A 25,301-nucleotide genomic window follows, 5' to 3' on the forward strand; every position below is an offset into this window, starting at 1 on the left:
ATGTATCATACTGTTGTAGGTTGATTATAACGATCTTTCTATAGTGTGTGCTAAAACTTGATAAATCAAGGTTAGTATATATTTCCTCCATTTCAATTTGTTTGTCTTACTTTCCTTTTATCCGTTTCAAAAAGAATTGTCTTCTCCCTTTTTGGCTACTTCTTAATTTCAATTTTCTACTTGACATGTTTAACGCCACAAGAATAAATAAAATACATTTTGGTATATTCTACATATCTTTAATTTAATATCACAAAATTCAAAAAAAAAATTGTTTTCTTAAACTTCGTATCAAGTCAAAATCAGACAAATAAATTGAAACACCTACGTAAAGGTGGTAAAAGATCAACTTGCCCTTGGAACTAATGGTTCAAAATTGATAATTTGTGTATAGGATAGACTATGACAATTATAAAACAAGTTACTCATCATTCAAACAAATATATCAATCAATTGCATTTGGAAATTTGAGGTGCAAACTATAACTTGTCTGATCCTAAGCGTTATATCCACTAATGTTAATAAATAATTGACAATATTTTTTAAAAAAGGAAAAAATCAAAATCTTAGATTACAAAAGCCTATATAGCTATTTCAATCATAGCTTAAATCACCTATTAAAATTACAACTACTGTCTCTATCTAACTGTTAAATACACAAATAAATACAGATCATATGTGAAAAGAGTTGAGATAACAAATATATACTAACAATACAAAGATTAATGGTGAGCAAGACTTGGTATTTGGGACAAAAATATTCAAAAAAAAAGAGTTCATCTACCTGTGAAAAGAGAATTCTGCAGGCAACTCCGATGAAGGCGTTCGACGTTCTCTTAGTTCCAAGCCTCTCCCTAGACATAGTATATCATGCCAACTTCAATAAGACTAATGTGAGGAATGTTAAGTGCAACAGCTGAAGCTCTGCAGTTCTTGCGCAGAAATGAATATGCAACGTCAATGACAAATTTCTTCCAGCAAGAGGACGATCTACGTGCCTTCACGTATGAGTGTCCCATTATATATGCAACCCCTGCCTCCTTTGCCTGAACCAAATCTATAAGCTCGTCCCGAACTTCAGGATCCATGCTAGAGTTCTCTGGTAAGTTGAACCTGACTCGTCGTTTCCTGTTTTCATGGTTCCCATCATCGTAAGAAGATCTTACACTTTGAAGTGTCAGTGACTTACTGCTTTGAATGGTGGAACATGTTTCAAAATCCTCATCATCTATGATAAATGGTGAGTGTGACTGTAGATTTGTGCTTATAACTGCCATCCTACCATCAAGTGATGAATTATCAGGGCTCGATAATTGTGGTTCCACAGCTTCCATTTGGATGAACTCTGCTAGACTTTGGATTAGAAGGTCCTCAAAGTTCCCAGTATCTTGCTGTGCGTCCTTGTAACCATAACGAACAATGCAACGATACATGCGATATGGTTTTGGGCCAACACGACCAATGAGGAAGCGTTCATCGGATGAGACATAAGGTACAGGAACAGATTTGACGCATATAAACACCACTACGTTATGAAACGCAGGGAGATTTGTGACAAAGTGAGAGAAGATAGGTGGAACTCCTGTTACCAGTTCGGAGTATATTAGCCCTATCCCTGGGACGCGGACAATACCAAGGCTCGGACCCAAGCCAAGGATCCATTTCAATGGAACTTTGTTGTGCAGGTCATATTTGTACTTCTTGCGAGTTCCATAATGCCACACAAGCATGATGGCTAAGAGGATAAAAGAGAGCAAAAGGGATACCCATCCTCCCTGTGGAGCCTTAATGGCTGCGGAAGATAGGTAGAGACCTTCGATGAACCAGAAGAACAGGAGAAAAGCAGCGGCAAATACTAAACTTCTTTGCCACACAAAGATTATAACAAGTGTCATGAGGAATGTTGTGATAAACATAACTGTCATGCAAGCTAGCCCTGAAAAAAGAAACGTTTATAAGAAAGTTTAATTCAAGAGTTATAGAATGACTCGAATTTAGAAAGAAAAAAATCCAACTATAAAAGGCAAACTGGACTTTATTAACTGCAGTAAACCAGTAATGTAGATAAAAAAGCCATTGTACACAAGGAATATTTAACTTCTCCATGTCATCCAATTAAAGGAAGGGAGCCTTAGCGTAGTTGGTAAAGTTATTGTTGCCATGTGACCAGGAGGTCACGGGTTCGAACTGTGGAAACAACCTCTTGAAAATTGCAGAGTAAGACTACATACAATAGAACCTTGTGGTCCGTCCCTTCCCCGAACCCCGCACATAGCGGGAGCTTAGTGCAACCGGCTGTTTTTTGAAAAAAAATGTCATCCAATTAGAGAATCCTCCTTGTTCACCATTTATGTTTCAGTTTAATTGTTATTCTCTTTTTGCAAGAGATCTTCTTTATTGGACATATATAAGTCATCCAGCACAAGCATGAAAAAAAAAAATCGGGAAGACACTAAGAAAAGGAGCAGCATTTAGAAGAACAGAATCATGTAAACCAAATCAGATTCTGTAGAGAAAATTGGTCGAGAGAGTTGCTTGATATTTAAAGTCTCATAGAGGGATGTTTATACTTTAGACCAAATAAAACATCTTTAGAACACAAGAAGGTTTACCGTATGCATTTCCAATCAAAGTTGTATCTTGGAACCCAATAGCCACAACAAGAGTGAGAATCATCAGGATCCAATTTATTTCTGGTACATAGATCTGCCCTTTATGCTTTGAGGTGTGGACAATCTTGACCCGCGGGAAGCAACCTAGTGAATTACATTGCTTGACGATTGAGAATGTGGCTGTGATGATAGATTGGCTGCCTACAATGGCTGCAAGGGTTGCAATAACAAAAACAGGCCAGTATACACCATCTGCATGGATGGCGTAGACCAGCAGTTAGGATTGAATAATTTATCATGAAAACATTAAGCTGTTACAAAGAGAGAGAAAAACAAAAACCAACCAGGTATTGAGCTATAGAAGCTATTTGGAATGGAATCTAGATTTTTTGACAGAAAAGCAGCTTGACCCATGTACTGTATCACCAAGCACGGATACACCACAAATGCAAATGTAATCTGCATTGGACAAAACGAATTCAGATAGACATGGTGTAAGTTCCAGGAATCCAACAAGTTAACTAGGACGTTGAACAATATGATGCAGAAAAAATGACAACTACGGACAATACAATCTGCCAGACACCAGGACACTCAGCTTATAGACGAGTACGAGCACAAAGTTTTCATGGTCCACAGTTTAATCTAGTCCCACTCCAAGAAATAGTTTGACTTACCCTCATGGAGAAGGCAGAGAAATGACCAAGATCTGCATACATAGCTTCAGTACCTGATGAGTGAATATAATTGGAAATCAGATCCAAAATTCTAGTAAATCTTTATCTCACCGTCATTCAAAAAGTGTCTGCACAAACAACTGTTTTGAATTCTCAAAGTTTACTATGATTTCTTGTATAAATAACATAAACAGACACTCAAACTTGGCCTCAACTGGCAAGTAAGCACTCCAACTTTGAGAGTGCACATCTAGACATCTTAACTTGGTCCAAAGTGACAACTAAACACTCCAACTCATCCCTATTATGTCTCATGGTCATGGACACCCTACGTTGACGTGGCACATAAATTTTGAAGGTGTCTAGATGATCATTTTGTAGGTTGGAGTGTTAAACTGACACAGTATAGACGAGTTGAGGTGTCTAGATGTTCACTGTCAAAATTGGAGTGGTTACATGTCAGAGGCCATGTTTGAGAGTTTGTTTATATATAATGCCGAAATAATTACTGAGTTAAGAGATAATAGACTTCATATACCTGCAACTGAGAGGAGAATACCTCCAAGAGAAATCCAACCATCTTTTCCTGTTTCCCTAAAAAACTTGACGATATAATAGGGCGAAAGAGCAGACACAATTTTGGGATTCCAAATGATAGTGTTGTACAACCCAATGATCATAATTGATATCAACCAGATGAGCACAATTGGTGCAAACAAAAATCCAACCCTGTGGGTTCCAGAATGCTGTAAAGCGAACAGGCCAACCAATATTATGCAAGAAAGAAACACCACTCCATCTACAATAAAAGATATTTTGATAGTCAATGCCTTAAGACTGTTGTCAAATGCTGACTAATTGAATCCATCAAAACTAAACAGAAATAGGTAAATTACGATAAAGCTACCATGAGTTAGGTGATCTGCAGCAGCCTGTATCCCTGACATCGATGATATAACTGTCACAGTGAAAAGGTATCCTAATTAGAATATATACTCAAATCGGCTCGACTTAAAGGACTTCAAGCATAAAATAGGCCCCACAAACACTTGGTCCATACTCCTAATTTACTATCTCGAATCGTTCCATGAGTAAGAAACCAACTCATTGAAACAAATTCTAGCTTGTAAATTACACAGTTACACAAGCTAATACCACATAAAATAATACAGTAGTAGTTGTTATAATAGTTTCTACCTGACATTGCAGGTGTCAGAACACCATCGCCTATGACCATACAAGCAGCCAATAAAACAATAACAAGTAATACTGTACGTGACTTTTTATGCTTCTCAAGAAATCTCTTCAACTGTAAACATGCTGTTGACCGCCCAGAGTAGCCATATTTGTAAGAAGATAGCTCCTCGTCAGCTGCTTGTTGGTTGGGAAGTAGACTAAACTTTGCATGTCTACAGAGCAGAGAGTAAAGAGCAAATGAACCACCTGGATGTATATAAGTGTATTCGTCATAGATAATCAGGTATATGAGTTCTTCCATAAACATTGACTAACGTAGAGTCTATCTTTAACATACCTTCACCATTATCATCTGCACACAATACGATAAATACATATTTGAGCAAAGGAATGAGTGTTATTGTCCAGAAGATCAATGAAAATGCACCAAATATTGTTTCTGGAGACTGATAATCTTGCAACTTCCCATCAAATACACTCCTATAGACATAAAGCGGCGATGTGCTCAAATCTCCATATACCACCCCAAGACTTTGGTATGCCAATACTAGATTCCTGGAAATATTCAAAAAAGGGAACTGCAAGGCAAAATATAAGACGCAAGACAGTTACACAATCAGTAGCTACACATAATTGAGCTAGTTAATGCTTCTCTCCCTTATGTTCTTTCCTGTTCATTGTTCCATCAACACGCCTATTAGTCATTCTTCATTTTAGCAATCTTGAAGCCTAAGTTAATTAAATCCTCTATTGACAAAAAAAAAAACAGCAGTGCATAACTCACAATTGAAGTCAAACAACACAAACAGATTCAGTATTAAAGACGGTTAAGAAAAAAGCCTGAGAAAGTAAAATAAGGAAAGATTTTCCACCTTTGATGGAAGCTCCGTTTTTCTCTTTCCCTGTGGAGTTTGTCCACCTTTCCCATCTTTTCCAACTGTATCTATAGATTCATGGGCCCCACCATCGGCAAGCGAAGGAGGATGCTCCAAACTAACTCCCTCATGATGGATACCAACTTGATACATCTATTACAACCAAAAAATTTCGAACTTATTTTGATATGCAAATAGAGAAAACAAACAAGACAACTCGCCTTTTACAAAAAGAAAGGGGCAAATAAGCAGAGCAACAAAGGAGTAGGTCAGATTGATCACGGATTTAAATGTTGCGAGTTCTAAGACAAACATATTCAATGTTATATACACTTGTTCTTTACATATATATATATATGACATTCAAGTAGAAAGCCATGTCTTCAGTCTGCCAACGGCCAAAGATGTTATATCTAGGATGTCAATAATTTCTTAGTTAGTAACTACTACTACTACTATTAAATACGAGAGACATCATGGTTTGATGAAAGATTAAGCTATTTAATCATGGTGACCAGCAAAGGCGCATTAACTGAAGCATTTGTCAAGAAGCTCAGATTCAACGCAAATTCAACTGAAAGCCTCTAATGACAACAAAATTTGCAAACTACCATCAAGTGCAAAAACCATACATGCTCCGCTTTTTATACCAAGTCTTTAATTAGATATAACGTTTAAGATGTTAGTTTGATATATGTATTACTCACTCTATTTCAATTTGTTTGTCCTACTTTCCTTTTTACTTTGTGTTTCAAAAAGAATGCCTCTTTTCTTCTTTTTTTTGACAACTCTCTAATTCTAATTTTTCACATAACATATTTAAGACCACAAGATTAAAGGCGGCATTTTGGTACATTTTACGTATCTTTAATTTAATACCATAAGATTCAAAAGTTCTTTACTTTCTCAAACTCCGTATCAAGTCAAAACCTAACAAACAAATTGAAACGCACAGAGTATTACGTACCATGAAAAGTTGTTTAACAATAGAAAAAATCATATCAAAACTTTGAAAGCATCTATCTAATAGCAACAAAATTTGCAAACTTCCATCATGTGCATTGTACAATAAGCATATTTTCTCCATCTTTCATACCAAATATTAAATATGTACATAGTTTAAGATGTTAATTTCACATATATATCATCAGGTATCATGCAATGTTGGAAAAATCACATCAAAATTTAAATTTGAAAATTTTCAATAAGTTTGAATTCATTAAAAATGTGAAAAATTGTATAGAAACGAAACAATATCTGATATTTAGGAACGCCTACATGGAAAAAACAAAATGCCTATAAACAAACAAAAAAACACAAAATTGACACACAAATACAACTCTACATAATCGGAATTAATGAAAAAAGTGATTCAAATAAGAAGAAGAAGAAGAACGAACTTACGGTTGACGGAGAACGGCGGCGGCGACGGCGGTGAGGTGTTTGCGCTTAATAATCCATGAAGATGGATTTTGAGGGACGATGAAAGGAGATAAAAAAGATGGAGAAATCTCCTTTCATCTCAAAAAAATTTCAATCAAATTGCATTATTATGGGATACCTCAATTGCATGTCAACCACCACTCTAAACCCATTTGTTTAAAAGTTGTTTAACCAAACTTATTACATTACATACTTATCGGGATAAAATTAGCCCATAAAATTATTGATGATTTTCAATTTTATTTTTATTTTTTTCTTTATCTTCTGATTGAAAATGTCTTTGATATAAGTTTATATTTTTGAATTAGAATATAACATAAATTATGCTACTTAACTTAATTTTTGCGTAATTTGTGTTATTAGACGTATAAGTTTAGTTCATAATGCACAAATATGTCTTACGAGACATGATTTAGTTCGTATATTAGTTATGTTAATAGAGATATAAGTTCGATTTCAGAGCTCACGCGGTTATTCTATTATCTCTAAGAAGCATGAGATTATGGGCTTTGACATTTGGGCTGGCCTGCCTAGCCTTGTTTGATAGGTTTGGACTGATTTTTCTAGCTTATGTAAGATCAATGCTTTTTAGTATGGGCCAACCCACAACTCTTTTAGGGCTAGGCTTGAANCACAAATATGTCTTACGAGACATAATTTAGTTCGTATATTACTTATGTTAATAGAGATATAAGTTCGATTTCAGAGCTCACGCGGTTATTTTATTATCTCTAAGAAGCATAAGATTATGGGCTTTGACATTTGGGCTGGCCTGCCTAGCCTTGTTTGATAGGTTTGGACTGATTTTTCTAGCTTATGTAAGATCAATGCTTTTTAGTATGGGCCAACCCACAACTCTTTTAGGGCTAGGCTTGAAAGAGTTCGACACTCCGCTTATAAAATTATATTGGATTTTGTTGTTGACCATTTTAATGGGGTCGATGACACTTTTACCCTTATTTTGTGCTTGTGTTTAATTTTGATCTCTTAAGGCAAATAATTTTTCTTGCAGGATATAAATTTTTGCATCGTAATATTTCATAATTTACGTTTAGCGTCTTTAAGGAACTTATGTTCCGCTAAACATAAACTTGATTACCAAGAACAAAATTAAAAGATCAACTCATTTGATGAACAGAAATTAAAAATCAGCTCATTTGAAAGACAAAAGTGTAATTTTTTAAAAAAGTACATCTAATTGGCAGGTTAACTCGTCGCAGTTTATCTCCAAGTCCTCTGAGGCTAAGCCGATCCATATTGACAGATCTACTCAAACTCTCGGATGCTCGATCTTGGAAGATTGAGATGGATGGCCGTTATCTCGTCTTATGAGTATATACAACAACACCACCAAAGTATATTGACATAATATACCTTATCGTCTATCGATAACAACAATAATAATAATTCAAATAAAGACTTATCAAATCGTACCATTAGGCTAATTTAAAATACCATCTAAAAAGATAGTCTCTTTATGAAGCAATAATAACAGCTAGCAAAGTAACTACTTATTACCTGTTATTCATTTATTACTTAGGACAAAAGAAATTAAACTTCATACTTAAGGAACTTCAAAATATCACTGCCAAATGTGGTCAGATGCAGAGTAACTGTTATCACTTCCAAATGTCACTCAAAAAACAGGCCAATAATCACAATCCAACTAGTATGGCAACCTAATATATAAGGACTGACGAGCCTTGAAACAACGGTAAAGTTATCTCCTTATGATCTATAGGTCATAAGTTTGAGTTGTGAAAATAATCACTAATACTCGTAGTAGGTTAGGTAGTCTATAAGACATTTCTTATGATGAGGGTCATTCCTGAATCATGCTAACGCGGAATGTTTTGTGCATTAAACTGTTATTTTTAATTAATTGCAATCTAAATTTGGTTCATGAACAATTGAAAATTGCAGATCAAGTTCATGTATTCATTCCTAAATTAGGTATTCCTTTATGCATTTGACTACTACTAGTTGCTTTCAAGAGGTTCCCTAACATATCGTTAGAGTATATTAGGTATGATACCAAAGTAATGTTTCATAAAATTTTAAAAAATCATGAAATTTTTTTTCTAAATTAAAGATTAATAATTATATTAGCAAAATGGGGATTTTTTATGAAAATTTTGACTGTTAAAGATTAATATTAATGTCTAAAGATTGATTGAGCATGTAAAATGAAGTTGCAAGTTTTAACTTTTACTTTTCCAAAATAAGTGGTGATTCAAATTGTTTTCTTCTCGATGAAATTTATTCCATCGTCTCAATTTGATATCGCTCTCGAAGTCCCCATTTAAACCGTGCTTTACTTTTTAGATATTCAGTTAATTTCAATGCATTTCACGAAGAGCCAACTAATTCTGAATGAGATAGTTATATTTCACACCTAACCATAACTCACCTACTTATTATTCAACATCATTCTATCGAACCTCCTCTTAACTTCACCCAACTAACCTTCATTATGATTAAATATTATAAACTTATAAATTTTAGCATACGTATATAAAATTATTAAATTCTCGTGAATTCATAAAATACATGTAAATCTGTCTATGTTGCAAATTAAAAGCAAATGCAGGGAATTTAATGCAATAGGGTCGGTTGTACGAGGAAGTCGCTAAGAATCATTTATTAATTTCTTCAAAGGTTTTGAATGAAAATTCATTGAATCAAAAGGTCGGTCACATGCAAATTATTTTTTAGGAAAAATTCTTTTGGTCAGAATGGTAAAATAACATATTTCATATTGTGTTATTTTACCTTTTTGAATATTTTTACCTTTTTAACTTTAATATCTTTTAATTAAAAAATGGAAAAAAGATCAATTTATTTTAACATAAAAAGAATATTATAGACTTTTTAAATTTCTGGCCAATTTTTCTGGTATTAAGCATTACCCTTTTTTTATATAATAAGTATCTTAGAAGAATGATTTTTAACTCAAAATAGAAAGTGTTCAAATATTTATTTTTTCATGAATAGGAATCTTTTTTAAAAAAATAATAATTTCGAACCATGTCCATTTAAGTTTATTTAAATGTTATTGTGGAAACACGTATCATGGACAATACTTTTGTATACTTTTTCTTTCCGCATAATACATAAATATACTTTTTAATTTTAATTTTAGCTGGTTTTTATGTTCTCTAATTTTAAATGGGTATAAATAGACACTTTAATTTGTAAAATTAAACAAGTAAACTTATCCTACATGGTAGCATAATGCACGCAAAACACAAATTGTTGTGTAAGATGCCACGTAGAACAAATGTGTCTATTTGATTAATTTTAGATAAATTTTAAGTGTCTACTTATACATATCAAAATTAAAGGACATAAATATCAATTGAATTCAAAGTGCAGGATACATTCATGTATTATGTATTTCTTTTTTATCTTTTAACTTCTATATTATATTATTTTTTTAATTTAGAGAACAAATTAAATGAATCAAGTGAAATGAAGCAATATGTCAAACATGTATAACATGAGAAAAATCTTGGTTCTAGTCTTGTAATTACTAGATGAATTCATTGTTTCCAAGTCAAAGGACAAATTCATTTTGATTGGTTGACTAAACCTTATACACTTATTCCTCTTTTGAATTGTCCATTAGCCAATGGGGTTTTAGGTTAATATCAAAAAAAGGTTATAGATGAGTTGAAATTATAAGAAGTTGAAGAATTATAATTGGTGTGGTTAAGTTGCAAGGAAGCTAAAAACGTTTAGTTTTTCTTTAAGAAAATGTATATTCTAAAGAGTTAATGTACTTGGTCAAGTTTTTAGAAAAAAAATTCAGTTGAAAAAAATATTCTTCAGTAAAAGCATTTTTAATTTTTAGAACTTTGATCAAGCATAAATTATTATTCTAATATATTAACTAAAAAAACAAATTAATCAGCCAAAAATTATTATTATTCAAAAGATTTTTTTTTAAAATAATTTTTTTTTGAAAACTTTATTGAACAAGCTATTATATAATTGAGATAGTTGCTTTTGAATATCAAATGGTCAAACAAAAAAAGATCAAAATGATTTTTTTTGTTTGAAATGTTAAGTATTACCAAGTGGTTAGGTAGGATGGTTGAGATATCTTCATTCTTAGTCATAAATTTCAGTTTAGAATATACAAATTTAAAACTTTTTGATAAACTGTATTTCATCTTTTTAATGAATCTATTCGACATGAATATAAATTATTCTAGTTAATGAATTTTGAATACTAAATAATCAAACAAAAATGTATAAAATGATTTAAAACCATACTAGTAAGAAACCTTTAGTTTAAATCTAGTACTCCATCTGCTTTAAATTATCTATGGTAATTTTCCTCTACACTTTAAGAAATTATGAGGGTTTCTAAACTATTTTAACCTTTACAGTATTTGAACAATCGTAACATCACTTTGATTATAACTTTCAAGATTAATCTGCAAATCACAACTGATAATTTGAGACGAAATAGAATAATTTGAAGCAAATATTTGAAACAAAGAAGTCCTTTTTTTTCTTTTTTCTTATTATAAAAAAAAAATGATGACAAGAGGGACAAGTGGAAAGTGTGGGGGAAGGGGGTAAGAGACAATGTTGTCTAGGGGTGAAGAACCTTGGACAGTGTGACAATCTCTTGTTTGCCAAATACAATCAACATGCAAATCATCTTGCCCCACTTTATTTCTTTAATTCAATGAATTCACCCAAATTCCAACACCCCCCCCCCCCTCTAACCCCATAACCCCACTCCCTTCTTTACATCTCTAATATTTTCTCAGTTTTAATTTATCTGACATAATTTAATTTGACATAAAGTTTATTTGAAATTTATGATCTAAAATAAGTATTAAAGTTCATGTCAAGTTAAACGATATCATATAAAATGAGTTGAAGAAAGTATTCTTTTGAAATAGACTAAAGAAAAAAATGAGTGGTATAAATTGAGACAACAGAGTACTAGGCCTACTATATATAATATGAGAAATCAAACTAGCAAATATATTCTCAAAAAGATACTTTGTAACCACTATAGATCCATCAAAATCTCAAAAACCAAAGGGTAATATCTCATAATCCCCCAAAACCAAGAAATATCAATGTCAAAAAACAATACACAATCCCCCTAAAACCAATAAACATCAGTGTCAAAAATCAGCATTTTATTTAAATCAAGAAAAAGGCCAGATTCCCACAACTCTGCTCTACATCATTTCAAAATCTTTCACTTTTTCCCTTTAAATTATACCCTTTAGTGAAGACACCATACAAAATCTTCATTCTGTCCATATAACTCATGCTATCTGCTGATTTGTGATTTCATTTTCAAGAAACTTGTTAAAGAGTGGCACATTTTCAAGTTCAGTATTCATTCGGTGTTTCATATCTGCATAGAAAAGTCTTATTTTGAAGGTAAAGTGCTCCCTAGTACTCCTCAGGACGACTCCATATTCAGGTCTCGAATCCAAAACTTCATAACAAGAAAAACTCACATCCTTCTCTAAGTTTCAAGATTGGTTCAAAGTTGAAACTCGAGACTTCTGATTAAGAGTATGGACATGGAATCATCTGAGGCAAAATTGAGATCATCAAAAGGGTTTATTTATTTGGAGGAACATCATCAATATTTCAACAACATTATGGAAGGCAATAAAATGGAATATAACAGATCATTTACGCAAGGACATGGCAAAAAAATGTTGTCAATGAGTTATTTTAGCTTAGAGTCAATAATTTTGCTACTTGGTCTTACAGCATCTTTGTTACTTTTGCCATTGATACTTCCACCATTGCCACCACCACCTTTTATGTTGTTGTTAGTCCCAATTTTCATTCTTGTTGTTCTTATGATCTTAGCTTTTATGCCTTCTAATGTTAGAAATGTGACTTACTCATATCTTTAATTGTGGTTTAGAAGAAAATATCAAAGTAGATTATCTTGTTTTTACATAATGATAATACATTTTTTCAATCTCTCATTCATCTACTTTTTTTATTTCTTTTTGATAACTGTGTTGTTCGTGGTCAGCTAATATTATCTCTCACCAGTATATGTATCGAGTAATTTTATCTATCAAGAATTTGAAGGAATGATTATTGACTGCCTATTTGAACATACAATTTTATGATTTTCAATTTACTTTATTGATAGATAGGCTACACCTTAGATTCTAATCTACCTTATGGCCATATTCAATATGATGAAATATTGTTGTTTCGAGAGTTTATTTATCAAATTCTCTTGGCCTTGTGTACCTTTTTTTCTTCATAATGATGGTTTTGTGTACACCTCAACTAATTTGCTATTTTTTGTCAATATAGATATTGGATAACTCTAAGATTTTGGATCAATTAGGGTTATGATCTAGTTTGGGATGATAAATACTTGCTCACATAAAGTGTTTATACCAAATTAGCCTTATTAGTTAAAAACTTGTGAAAAAACTTATCACTTAACTATAATTAAGAGATAAATAGATGCTTGTATGTAATAGACTCGTTTAAAATTCGGAAAAGGGATTTGCCTCTGTCATCCAACTTAAGGTACATATTTGTCCTTGAACTGTTAAGTCTCATCTCTCTGCTTTTGTCATCCTACGTAGTGCCTACATGGTGACATGAGACTTAATAGTCCAAGATAAATATGTGACTAATATTGAATATGACGAAGGACAAATATAACCTTTTTCTAAGAGTACGAACAATTGGTTTAGTGAACACTCAATTGGGAGTTTCAATGTTATGAAATTTGTGAGGGAATAAAAATTTGATCTCATTTAAATAGTGCATAATTCTCATAATACATGATTACAAACAGATTTATCACTATTCTTGATTCCCTTTAATAAAAAAAGGGAAAAATAAAGAATCTCAACCTGCTTTGGACTATGGCAAATCCCTTCTGCTTCAGAACATTAACCTAATAGGCTTATCAGAAGCTGCAGTCAAAAATATATAGTTGAAAATCATAAACTATTAAAACCCAAAATTGCATGAATGGATCTTTCCATTTCCCATTTAAGTTTAACTCAATGATGATGCAACTTCAATGGCACTGCCTAATGGCCATGCTGCTTCAACAAAGGAATTCTTGTATTCAACTTTTTTCACCAATGTGATTTCTTGCTGAGGTTCAAGTCCTGCAAAGTAAGAAATAGTATTGAATAACGTATTGAAATGAATGTCGTGTGAACTGACTGAAATATGAAAGCTAGTTTTTACTCACCGAATCCATCTACAAGTAGAGTGTACTGATAGACGAGATCCATGCATAGGTATGGCAGGTTATCAGTTTCTACATGAGGAAATTCAGATTTGGCACCCTCAAGTCCAGTTGCACAAGCACGATTAGCTGCACTTTCGTAATCAGCTGGGTGAACTTTTGCAACAGCTAAACTTGGATTAATAATACCAGCCTATGCCCACAACATATAACATTTGTGTCAGAGACATACAAGGAAGAGAAGTTTCTAACTCATTAGATTTAACTACAGTGATTCATACCTCAGCAGCTCTGTCAAAGAAAAACGAAGCAACAAACATATTCTTCTGTCCATCTCCTCCTCCACCATTCCACACGCCACCAAAGGTACATTTCATGTGGGTACATGCTGGTTCATTAATTTTCAGAGCCTTTAGAGCTACCTCCCTACAAGTACTCATGCTTGAACCTTGAGACGTGGACGATGCTGGGTAAACTGCTCCTCCATACTTGTATGTCCCTGCAAAAAAATATTGTTCGTCTTCAATGAGATACTTGCTAATCCAGGAAAATGGATACTTACTTTTCTAATTACAGTATAACAGGCTCAATGTAAATTAAGGACCCAGTGCTCCTATTTTCTGCAACTTATATGTGTGACTTAAGATAAGATATGAAAATTCAGGTAAGGGGAGGGGGAGTTTTTTCTCTTTGTTAACCTCCGCTTTTACGTCTTACAGATAGAAATGATGCTTCCAGAAAGCACTGCATCAAAAGAAACAAGTATAGAATGATCATTGCACCAGGAGAGAGATAATAAATACCATGATGGCCCCCCAATATGCAAGGACTTCCAGATTCACCGGACACCTTCAAGATCTCAGCTCGAGCTGCTAGTAAACCATAGTGCAAATAGCTGTAAGCAATAAATATAGATCACATTAAGCCTGTACAGCGAAGATGACAAAATACCAGATAAGCCCACTCTGAATAACAAGACAAATATGATCTTGCCAACTAGAAGGATCACAAGTTCATCCTGATCAAAAATTTGGAGAGCACAAAATGGGTATGCTGACATTCTCTAATATCATGACATAAATTATGTATAGAAGATGAGAAGGACCTGTGAACATAAAGGAAGTATTTTGTCCCCTTCAAATACATTTCCTGAACGTATGTATCCTCTCCATCTGATAACTTTGGAGCTTTTTGGGCATCTGACTCTGAGATGGCATACGCCATTTGCACAGATCCACCACCAAGATCAACCACTCCAACTGTATCAGAGTATTTCTTTCCCAATTTGCCTAATAAATAATTGATGGTCACCTGCATTAATATCAGAAACTAAAAAATCAGCTGTCTATACAATTGGTTGACCCATATATTAGACTGAAACATGAGGTGACACAAACTGTATAACTAATATGGTTGGGGGGGTTAAAGATCAAAGAGTAATAAAAGTATACCATTTTTATTCAAATATGCAAATAACCCAAAATAGTGAAACATTTTTAGTTAAGAAAGTAGCCTCCACAACCTTTTCTAATATATTCTCCAAATTGCATCCAAAGATACTTGGTTTTCAGATCTCAGAAAGTTTTTTTCGAGTGCGAAATGGTTCAGAAAGTATTTATTGTACATACTTCTAAACAAAACACTTAAAATGTGCAATGCCACTCTAGTGCTTCAAAGGATAAAAGTGAAGGGGAGATTTATTGATTTGTTTTTGTCATGCAGAATTACTACTACATAACCACGCCTTAATCCCAAGCAAGTAAGATCAGCTATATGAATCCTCTCTAATCGAATCGCTTCTTTCAAGATCATCTGAGATCAAAGTTATACAAAATAAAAACAAATGTTTTTACTATGTTAGTCGAAGAAGATATAAAGAACTTTTAGAGCTTCTACATTTGTTTTTATTTTTTTATTTTTTTTTCTCAAAAAAAATAAAAACAAATGTAGAAGCTCTAAAAGTTCTTTATATCTTCTTCGACTAACATAGTAAAAATCTCAAACTAAAAGACTGAAAACATAGGAATTAAAGTAACCATACTAACATGACTAAAACATATTCCCAATTAATTTGTATCCTATATAAATTTTGGTCTTCCAATGTGCCCTATTTTTTGCTAAGCTTGCAGGGATCCAAGAGAATGTAGGTCTTAGGAGATAATTTCCTTTCATTTGATTTTAGGTCTACCTCGTCCTTCTTTAACATCCTCACTCTCTGCGGTTCTAATGGATTGCTGCTTCTCATGCAGGATTACTAATATGAGGGGAATTAGCTGGTCCATGCCAAGACACACCTCAGATTTTCTAGCATGCTGGAATAGAGAAGGGAATACATCAGGCCACAAGGAGAGATGGAAGATTGTCCCTACTTGCATCTAGTAGACAATGTGGAAGGAAAGGAACCAGAGATGCTTCGAAAACAAGAGCATCCCTTTCCAGAGTTTGAAGTTGAACTGTCTTTTAACCCTCTATTTTGGTGTAATCATGTCCTCCCCAAAGAGGTGGAGGATATTACTCACTTTTTAGATAGTTTAGGAGCGGTATAAATGATAGATCCTTTGGTTTTGCTTACTGTATATTCCTGATGTAATTACTACTAAAATACACCATTGGTGTATTGTTGTCTATAAAATGTCAACTTTCTCAAAAAAATATTGCCAAAATGGCCAAAGGCAATGTTCAATTGCATAGGATTGAATAGGGCAATTCATTCTATTTTCTTAACCTATCTTTTATTTCAAACAACATAGGGTAGAAAACAGAATATTTTCGGAGACCGTAGTACTTCTACCAGAAATCAAAGGTTGGAAAATGAATGTCATGAGAACAGAGTGTTTAGATGGAGAAAGAAGCCCTTTAGTTGTATTTTGTCAATAAATTACATTGCTCATCAAATAAATGCAAGTCCTTCTCTGGTTCAACAGTTCCACCTTGACATGGATATTCATTAAACTTGTTTTTCGATATGTTGCTATTCATTTAAATTGTTAAAAGGAATTTGAAGATGTTCGTTAGTAATATTGAATTATCTATGTAAGGACCATAACTCTTCCTTTAATAAGCTATAAAGAGCTCAAAATTATACTAAGGAAGCAACTCTTGTGTCGAATAATATTTTAATCTATCGAGAAGCTCATAACAGCTTGAAGTTCATCCACATACCCACTGATAAGCACCCTCCTGATTTCCATCAAGAACAGTGACCGCGTCCGCTTTTGCTTTGAAGCTGCTTTTGCTCTTCAGGAAATCCCTCACCTTCAAAACACATTTACATTTGTTCTAAGTACTGACAAACTTAAGTACAAAAAACCACTTTAAATTATAACATAAGACATGCCCAAACAGATGAAGGTCTAGGATGTAAAACAAAACAATCTTACCGCTTGAAGAATCCTGTCAGATGCGTCACCTTCCAACTGCCTCAAACCTGCAGTGGCCTAGATAAACTGCCTATCAGTATTGAGCCTATGGGCAGGCTAAAAAGTTTAAACTTCAATTTTACGAAATTTCTTTAAACAATGTTCACTAACCCCAACTCTCACTGGTGTATTACTGCGCAAATTGCGTGGAACTACATTCTCTGCGTCCTTTAAAAGTGGTAGAAGAGAATCCGCAGCAGCCACAGGATCACTAGCAAATGAACTCAGACCTGGTTTTTTCTGGTACGAAAGACAAATATAGATGAACATCTGCTGCAAATAGAAAGCTTTTCCACAAAATCTAGGGATTCATATATAACAAACTAGAAAGAGGGGAACACATAGGCTGTTCGCAAAGATTTTCAGACTTCACTGGAGATGCATTTCAATCAATCTATCAACTACATTTCAATCAGAACATAATCAGTGATAGAGGTGCTTGAGTTCTGTGTTAAGTTTGATTTTCAAAACTTTTTGAATGGCTTTTATTACTAGGCTTGGATGCGTCTCACTACCAAGTACCACCCATTATCAAAAACATTAGCGGAGACAGATACAAGAGTAGTTCCACTTAAATAGAAGACTCAATTCTTTATCCATATACTTACTTTTATTCCTTACCAAAATATATCTACTTTATTTTGCTTTTGACTTAATATATACGGTCTGAGGTAGAAACCACAGGTTTGGTCGAACTTGCTGCGTTCAAACTAGATTCTTTTTTTTTGATAACCAAGAAATCCGCCTGTGACCCGCCCTTTGGACCAATCACAGCCTTCTAAACTCGGTGGATAATGGGCCTGCCCCTCTACCCTTCTCCACTTAAATACCGGGCTTCGCTTTGCATGGTGTGGGGCTTGAACTTATGACCTAAGCCACAAATCCTCCACCTTTTGCCACTTGAGCTAGGCCTTGCGGGCGCGCTCAAACTAGATTCTGTCGGGATCAACAATATAAATCAGCTATAAGCTAGTCAAATACCAATCTATAGCTCAAAGTCCCTTGCTTGCATAGTAAACTTTGATTATACTAACAGAACATATATACACAGTATAATTTTCTCAACTGTCTTGGCGAAGAATGTTCAACTGAATGACTGTTTCCAAACTAGATCCTACTGGGATCGACAATATATGAATGATTAAATAAATGCAAAATAGAAAGTTACCTGCACGAAAAGTTCGAGTTCATTGCCAATGGGAACAAGATCCAAATTCTCATCAAAACAGAAGACATGAACTCTACTACCCGAACTTCCAGCATCAAATATAACCGCATATTTCATAGATCCGAGATTCGGAGAGAATTTCCGATTTAACGATTCCATCGAATCAGACGGATAACGCGTCGGCATTACATAAAGCACTAGAGAAACGAGAAACAACGGAACGCAAATCACAAGGATCACACCTTTATACCTCTGGATCTTATCGGAGAATGACTCACCACCATACTGTCTGTTGTTTCGCTTCATTGTCTTCTCCATTTGAAGTGGATCGAGCTGTGCCTCTAAAAGCTCGGCTGCCGAAGGTGATCGATATCGGATCTTGCCGTTTCCCGGCGCCGGAGTCTCCTGGGTCTCCAGCTCGAATTCTTCACCGTCCTTTTAGGTCTCTGGATCACAAATGCTGCCGCCGATCAGAGACTACCGGAAGGATAAGCAAATGAAAAATCCACCGGGAAGAAGAGAGACGATATGCCTTCAACTCTGCAGACAATTATAACTGCTAAACTGGATAGTCCATTTGGTACCCGGGAAAAAAACCATCTCAAACCCATTCGGCCACGGTTCGTTCGGTTCGATTTTAAAATTTATTAATCTGACTAATCATATATCAATTTAGTAGACATACTAAACAAGTTATAAAAATTTTAAGATATAGTTAGTTTTATTGGTTATTGATTGTGATCATTGATATAATTACTTAGAAACAAAGTGATGAACTAAGTATGTGAGTTGACAAATTATATCTTTCTCAAAATTAAAAACGGACACTTTAATTTGTAGAATAATCGAGAGTTTGAGACAGTCAGAAATGAAAGTATGAAACTAAACTCTAAGTCAAAGACTTTATATACTGAATAGTATAAACATAATTTATTAATTTATTATTAGGTTATCGATTATCTCCTCAAACAATTAAGAATCAATAGTCTAATATAAGAAGAAAAAAAATTGAAATTGTTATATCATTAACTTTTGATTCGAATTATTGATTTCGGTTTGATTTTGAACTACTCTAGCTCACTTGGTTAGCTACTAACACTTTCATGTGGTTAATGAGAGTTCAATTCTTGCCTTATGAATCCCCAATTGATTAGTTGAACCTCCATTATTACTGCTTAGTTTAATTTTTTAACTAATATGAAATAAATCTCAGCCAACCAAGTATTTCAATAATTAATATTCTAATAACTAATTATTAATACATTTTTATCTTTACGAAATAGAGTAAGGTCCACTTATACTTTATAAAGTTTCTACTCCTTTCAAATATAAAAGTAAGATATGCAATAATCAGAAAGCAAACCATTTATTGTAATCCATGTTGAAAGAATTAATGAGAACTCGTCCAATTTGGTGAATTGGTGTGGTTAACCTACTTTGACCTTTTCTTTTAGCATGACTACAATTAGAATTATTGGCACTTAGTGTTATCTGTTGTTGTTATTAATTATTTTTAGTATGATATTTTGCTATTATATTTATTTTACACACTTAATTTACGATATGCTTACTCGAGTCGAAGGATGAGAATGTATGAGAACTAACATCTCTACTTACACATGGTGATAAGGACAACGCGAGATAGGATGTATTGGAGCAGATGTGAATAGTTTTTTTGAGTTTATAGTTTATTGGGTTCAAAACAAATTATTTTACACATTTATTAGATCCATTTGTTAACATAAACACAAATTTTAGGAAAAAATCTATTAGATGAGAATATATGGGAACTAATCTCTCTACTTTCACGTGGTGACAGGGACAAGGAGAGATAACATGTATTGGAGCAGATGTGAATATATTTTTTTGAGTTTATAGCTTAGTGGGTTCAGAACAAATTATTTACACATATTAATTGGATCCATTTGTTAACACAAACACAAGTTTTAGAATAAAAAACTAATAGATTCTATCGAACTTGTAATAAATACTCTACTTCCACCTGGAGGATGAAAGGAACAAAACGTCACATATGAAACTTGTTTTTCCTGCTTTTACCGCAAAAGACATCTATCTTAAAGAGATTTTTAAAAGTAGATTTATCATGTGATAGAAGGCATCTCTTTTGGAAATATTGTAGATTGAGACACAATAATTCTTGTATTTGTGTGGCTACCATTGGTTCCACAAAACAAGAAGCAACACAAGTCTTTTACTTTTTAACATTTCAACAAAAACTACAAGTGTCTCTAATGCTTCCCACTCCTCTTTTTTCCTCTAACAAACCCCAAAATCACTCACAAAATAATGGCTTTACAACAACCATTTCTATCTGAATTACTCCACTCATCTTCAAAGAGGACAACACTTCCAAAAAGTTCACTTTTTTCTCTACAAATACCTCAAAGATTCAATTTTTATCTTCAAAATAAGCAATTCAAGAAACAAGGAAGAAGTTGTTATGCAATTGCTGAGAATCTTGGAGCTGAAGTACTTGATGAAGATCAAAGTGTGATTTTGGAAAATTCAAGTTTAGATGAATTGAGGGGACAAAGGGAAATTGTTGGTTATGATTGGACTGAAGAATGGTATCCTTTGTATTTGACCAAGAATGTACCTGATGATGCACCTTTAGGTCTTACTGTCTTTGATAAACAAGTTGTTTTGTATAAAGATGGAAGTGGTGAACTTAGATGCTTTGAAGATAGATGTCCACATAGGTAAAAACATACTATATGTTTGTGATATATTGTGTTTTCATCGTCTCAGTTCAGTGTACAAAACATCTCGCATTACATATCCTAATATAAATAGTATTAATTAAACGTATAGGTTACACAGAAATAACTTTGTTTGTTCAAGAATTTAGCATTTTAGCATGATCTTGTTATGCATAGACATTTCTTGTTTACTTGTTGCTTGTTGACTTGACAATCCCTATTAGGGGTTTGTTTTACTTAATTATTCCCTGCTAATACTTTATGTAGTTATTTAATTTCTCTCGATTTGCTAAAATGGATAAATGAAAGTAAAATCTATGTTTGGTACAAGGGACAAGTACAAAAGGAAAGTAGGAAGAAGCAATTTGTAGCAACCACAACTTGAGTTACTAGTCGTTGGAAAGTCTCACAAGACGGATGAACTCCCTTTTTTTTTCATACTATGGTGGAAAAACATATGTTTTCCAACACCTATAATGATGTATTTATATGTTATAATAAATAAAGTTTAGGAGGACGACAAGTTAATGGTCTACTTAGCACCTCTTATGGCTGGACCCGACCATAGCATTTTCCAATGGTTTATGTGGTTCGAATTGAAAGCAATGAGTTCAAGCAGAATCCACCCTTACTTATTGTATCCTCTTGAAATTGCTCAAATGAGTGAAATAACATACAAAACTTTCCTCTTTAGTTTTGTTCTTGTTAAGCTGCTGAATTTTCCGCGCTTCCATAACCTTATAGTGAAATATGATATTTATTAGAAGTATTTTAGTACAAGTTTGTTGTGTGTTTTCATGAATGAAGCTTGATATGAGTTCGATTCACGATAATGTATCACTGTTGGTCTGTTATATTTTAGTTCTTCATATCTGTTGATAATGTGGGAAATAATCCTCCTTTAGTGTTCCCTGTCTTTCCCTCTATCTGGCATGTGTCTTTTGTCTATCTATTAGTTTTGACGGAGCAACAAAGGGCTGAATCTCAGTGGTTCGTGACAGTAAGGCCACTCTACCACTTACATTACCCCGTATTGTCTATATATTAGTTAAGGATTCAACTAAATTGACTTCCAGATTGTAGCAGGATCAACTCTTTCTGCTTTACTTCTATGCATTTCATAACAGTAACTCCGGAATCGTGACAAATTCCTTCTGAATTCAGATTGGCCAAACTCTCTGAAGGACAACTGTATGATGGCAAACTGGAATGCTTGTATCACGGTTGGCAGTTTGATGGAGATGGTAAATGTGTGAAGATACCACAGGTTGGTTTTATATAATGCATTTTCGTTTATGTTTCGTGTTGCAAATGTTGTACACTCCATATTCATTTCCGTCTTTGATTTTGTTCTGTCTAGCTACCTGAAAATGCTAAAATTCCTCGATCAGCTTGTACGAAGACATATGAAATTCGGGATTCCCAAGGAGTAGTCTGGATATGGATGTCTCACAGAACACCACCTAATGTTAACAAAATCCCCTGGTTTGAAAACTTTGAGAGGAAAGGATTTCGAGACATTTCTACTATTCATGAGCTCCCTTATGATCACTCTATTCTTCTCGAAAACCTCATGGACCCTGCTCATGTTCCAATATCACACGATAGGACAGATTTTACAGCGAAAAGGGAAGATGCTGGACCACTGTTTTTCGAGGTGACAGAAAGGACTAACCGGGGGTTTGCAGGGTGGTGGGGTAAGGAAAAGGATCAAGGCAAAGCAAACTATACTCCGAACTTCTTACGTTTTGAATCTCCTTGTGTTCTTCAGAATAATAGAGAAATTGTTGATGAAAGTGGGGAGAAGCATTACTTTTCAGGTCTTTTCCTTTGTAGACCATCTGGTCAAGGAAAATCCATGCTTATCGTCCGGTTTGGGAATACAAGAAAACGAACCGGGATACTTAAATTTATCCCAAACTGGTTCTTTCACCAGAATGCAAGCAAGGTTTTCGAGCAAGATATGGGGTTCCTTTCATCCCAAAACGAAATCCTGATGAAGGAAAAGGTTCCAACAAAGAAACTATACTTGAACCTTAAGTCGTCGGATACATGGGTAGCTGAATACAGGAAGTGGATGGACAAAGTGGGGCACGGAATGCCTTATCATTTCGGTCACAGCACCATTTTCCTGCCCCAACAACCTGCTGTTGTTGAGCATGCCCCTGCTGGTTTCGTTGCCAATTTTTCAGCTGCTCAGCCAGCTAAAGGAGGAATCGGTGATATGTATGCTCCGAACCCCGCCAACAGGTACTTCAGGCATGTTGTACATTGCAGGGATTGCAGCAATGCTGTTAAAGCTTTTGAGACTTGGAAAAAGGCCCTCTCTGTTATTGCTCTCGTGTCAACTGCATTCGCGATTCTAGTGTCTGGAAGACAATGGAAGGCCTTACTTTTGCTTTGGACTTCGCTATGTTTAGCTGGTGCATATGCTTGTTCAACAGCCATTGCAATGAACACAACCAACTTCATAAGGACTCACAGAAGATTGTAAAAGTATGTATATAATAGCTATACTCAAATTGATGTCTTTCATGTAAAATAGGATTCAGGTTTATATGTTTTTTCATACATACTGCTCCCTCTATCCCAATTTATGTGATACTGTTTGACTTGACACTAATAAGTAAATCTCATATTATCTCTGCTATGCTTGATCGTTCCGTATGCTTCTTAAGGAAATTGAATGTCCGCGGGATGTTGGTGCAGCTATCTACCTGGACGAGGTGCGTGCAAGTTGGTCTAGACACTACAGTCATTAAAAAAAAAAAACTAAGTTCTGGATGATTGCTTAGCTTTGATGGGAAGAGTTACTCGGTATATGTGTCACTGGGAGATAATAAGTACTCAATGAAAAGTCGAGGTGTGTTCAAGTTGACGTGATCATTTGTTCTCTTGTAATAAGGTTTTGCCATGATTTAACTATGTTCCTCTATTTGCATTGTCCATGAGCTCTCATGGGATTGCTATTATTTGGTATGTAGAAGTATCTAAATATGTAAGCCAATTTAACACATACAACACTGAAATAGATCATAAGAATTAAGTGATAAATTTGTTCATTATATATACTTATGGCGAATTCAGACACACGTGACTGAGATTTATAGAAATTTTAAAATGCATAACAAATGTGAATTTTCAACTTCAATCGCCTACGTTTGAATTGTTCTCAACACCATCATCAGTCCACTAGATATAGATTTTGGGTTGGGTCCTTTGTTTTGGGCCAGGCCAATTTTGTTTTCTTATTTTTTTGGAGTTTACGTAAGGTATAATCAAACCTCGTTATAATAGTAGTATTTGTCTGACAATTTCATGACATTCATGGTGAGGTGGTTGTTATATATGTATAATGATACTTGATGTTCAGATCTAATTTAGTTGTTACAAATAAAAGTATGCATAAAATTATTTTAACAATTTTTTTTTGTATCAAGAAGAAGAAATGTATTTGTCAATCAATTAAACAAAAAAATAATAATAATAGAAAGAGTATGAATATAGAAATGGCAAACACCAATAGCCTTTTATCACAAGGTTATGGCCATAACTCCATGGACACTATTTAAATACAATTTTTTTCTTTTAGATATTCGTACTTGAACTTTACTGTGTGCATGACATTTATGACAATTATCATAAATTTTTTAATATTTTATTTTATACATAATATATTTCTTACAAAATATTTAAGTACTACGACTATTATAAAGGAATAATTTCACAAAAGAGTGTACCACTATAATGAGTCACTTATGTTATAGTGAAATAAAATATAACATCAAAAATCAATTTCGAAGAAGATCAAGTTGTTATAATACAACATTGTTATAATGAATGACTATTATTACGAGAGGAGCAAAATATAACATTAGAATCGATTTTGAAGAATATAACATTAAAAATATATTTCAAAGAAAATCAGGCTATTATAGTGAATTGTTGTTATAACGGATAACTAT

General features: G+C 33.9%; 3 protein-coding genes across 3 annotated transcripts; 1 reads left to right on the plus strand and 2 right to left on the minus strand.

Annotated features, from left to right (window-relative positions):
• Positions 1-611: 611 nt before the first annotated feature.
• LOC125862181 (potassium transporter 4-like) lies at positions 612-6,913 on the minus strand. Its single transcript, XM_049542191.1, has 10 exons — positions 6,766-6,913; positions 5,359-5,514; positions 4,824-5,064; positions 4,487-4,732; positions 4,197-4,247; positions 3,828-4,088; positions 3,290-3,342; positions 2,957-3,071; positions 2,613-2,864; positions 612-1,936 (listed from the first exon to the last, which is right to left on the minus strand). The coding sequence occupies exons 2-10, from the start codon at positions 5,512-5,514 to the stop codon at positions 855-857; spliced, it is 2,457 nt and encodes an 818-aa protein (XP_049398148.1). The 5' UTR covers positions 6,766-6,913; the 3' UTR covers positions 612-854.
• Positions 6,914-13,561: 6,648 nt separating this feature from the next.
• Positions 13,562-19,156, minus strand: LOC125861971 (apyrase 2-like). The gene is made up of 9 exons (XM_049541911.1): positions 18,617-19,156; positions 17,560-17,688; positions 17,410-17,466; positions 17,192-17,284; positions 15,135-15,340; positions 14,833-14,924; positions 14,311-14,528; positions 14,033-14,222; positions 13,562-13,946 (listed from the first exon to the last, which is right to left on the minus strand). The coding sequence occupies exons 1-9, from the start codon at positions 18,932-18,934 to the stop codon at positions 13,831-13,833; spliced, it is 1,419 nt and encodes a 472-aa protein (XP_049397868.1). The 5' UTR covers positions 18,935-19,156; the 3' UTR covers positions 13,562-13,830.
• A 1,697-nt stretch (positions 19,157-20,853) lies between these two features.
• On the plus strand, positions 20,854-23,902 carry LOC125861955 (protein TIC 55, chloroplastic). The gene is given in 4 exon segments (XM_049541882.1): positions 20,854-20,901; positions 20,903-21,336; positions 22,501-22,603; positions 22,697-23,902. Coding segments are annotated over 4 exon segments (1,704 nt in total). The 5' UTR covers positions 20,854-20,868; the 3' UTR covers positions 23,831-23,902.
• Positions 23,903-25,301: the final 1,399 nt, after the last annotated feature.

Source organism: Solanum stenotomum, chromosome 4, assembly GCF_019186545.1.
Source record: "Solanum stenotomum isolate F172 chromosome 4, ASM1918654v1, whole genome shotgun sequence".
NCBI lineage: Eukaryota > Viridiplantae > Streptophyta > Magnoliopsida > Solanales > Solanaceae > Solanum > Solanum stenotomum.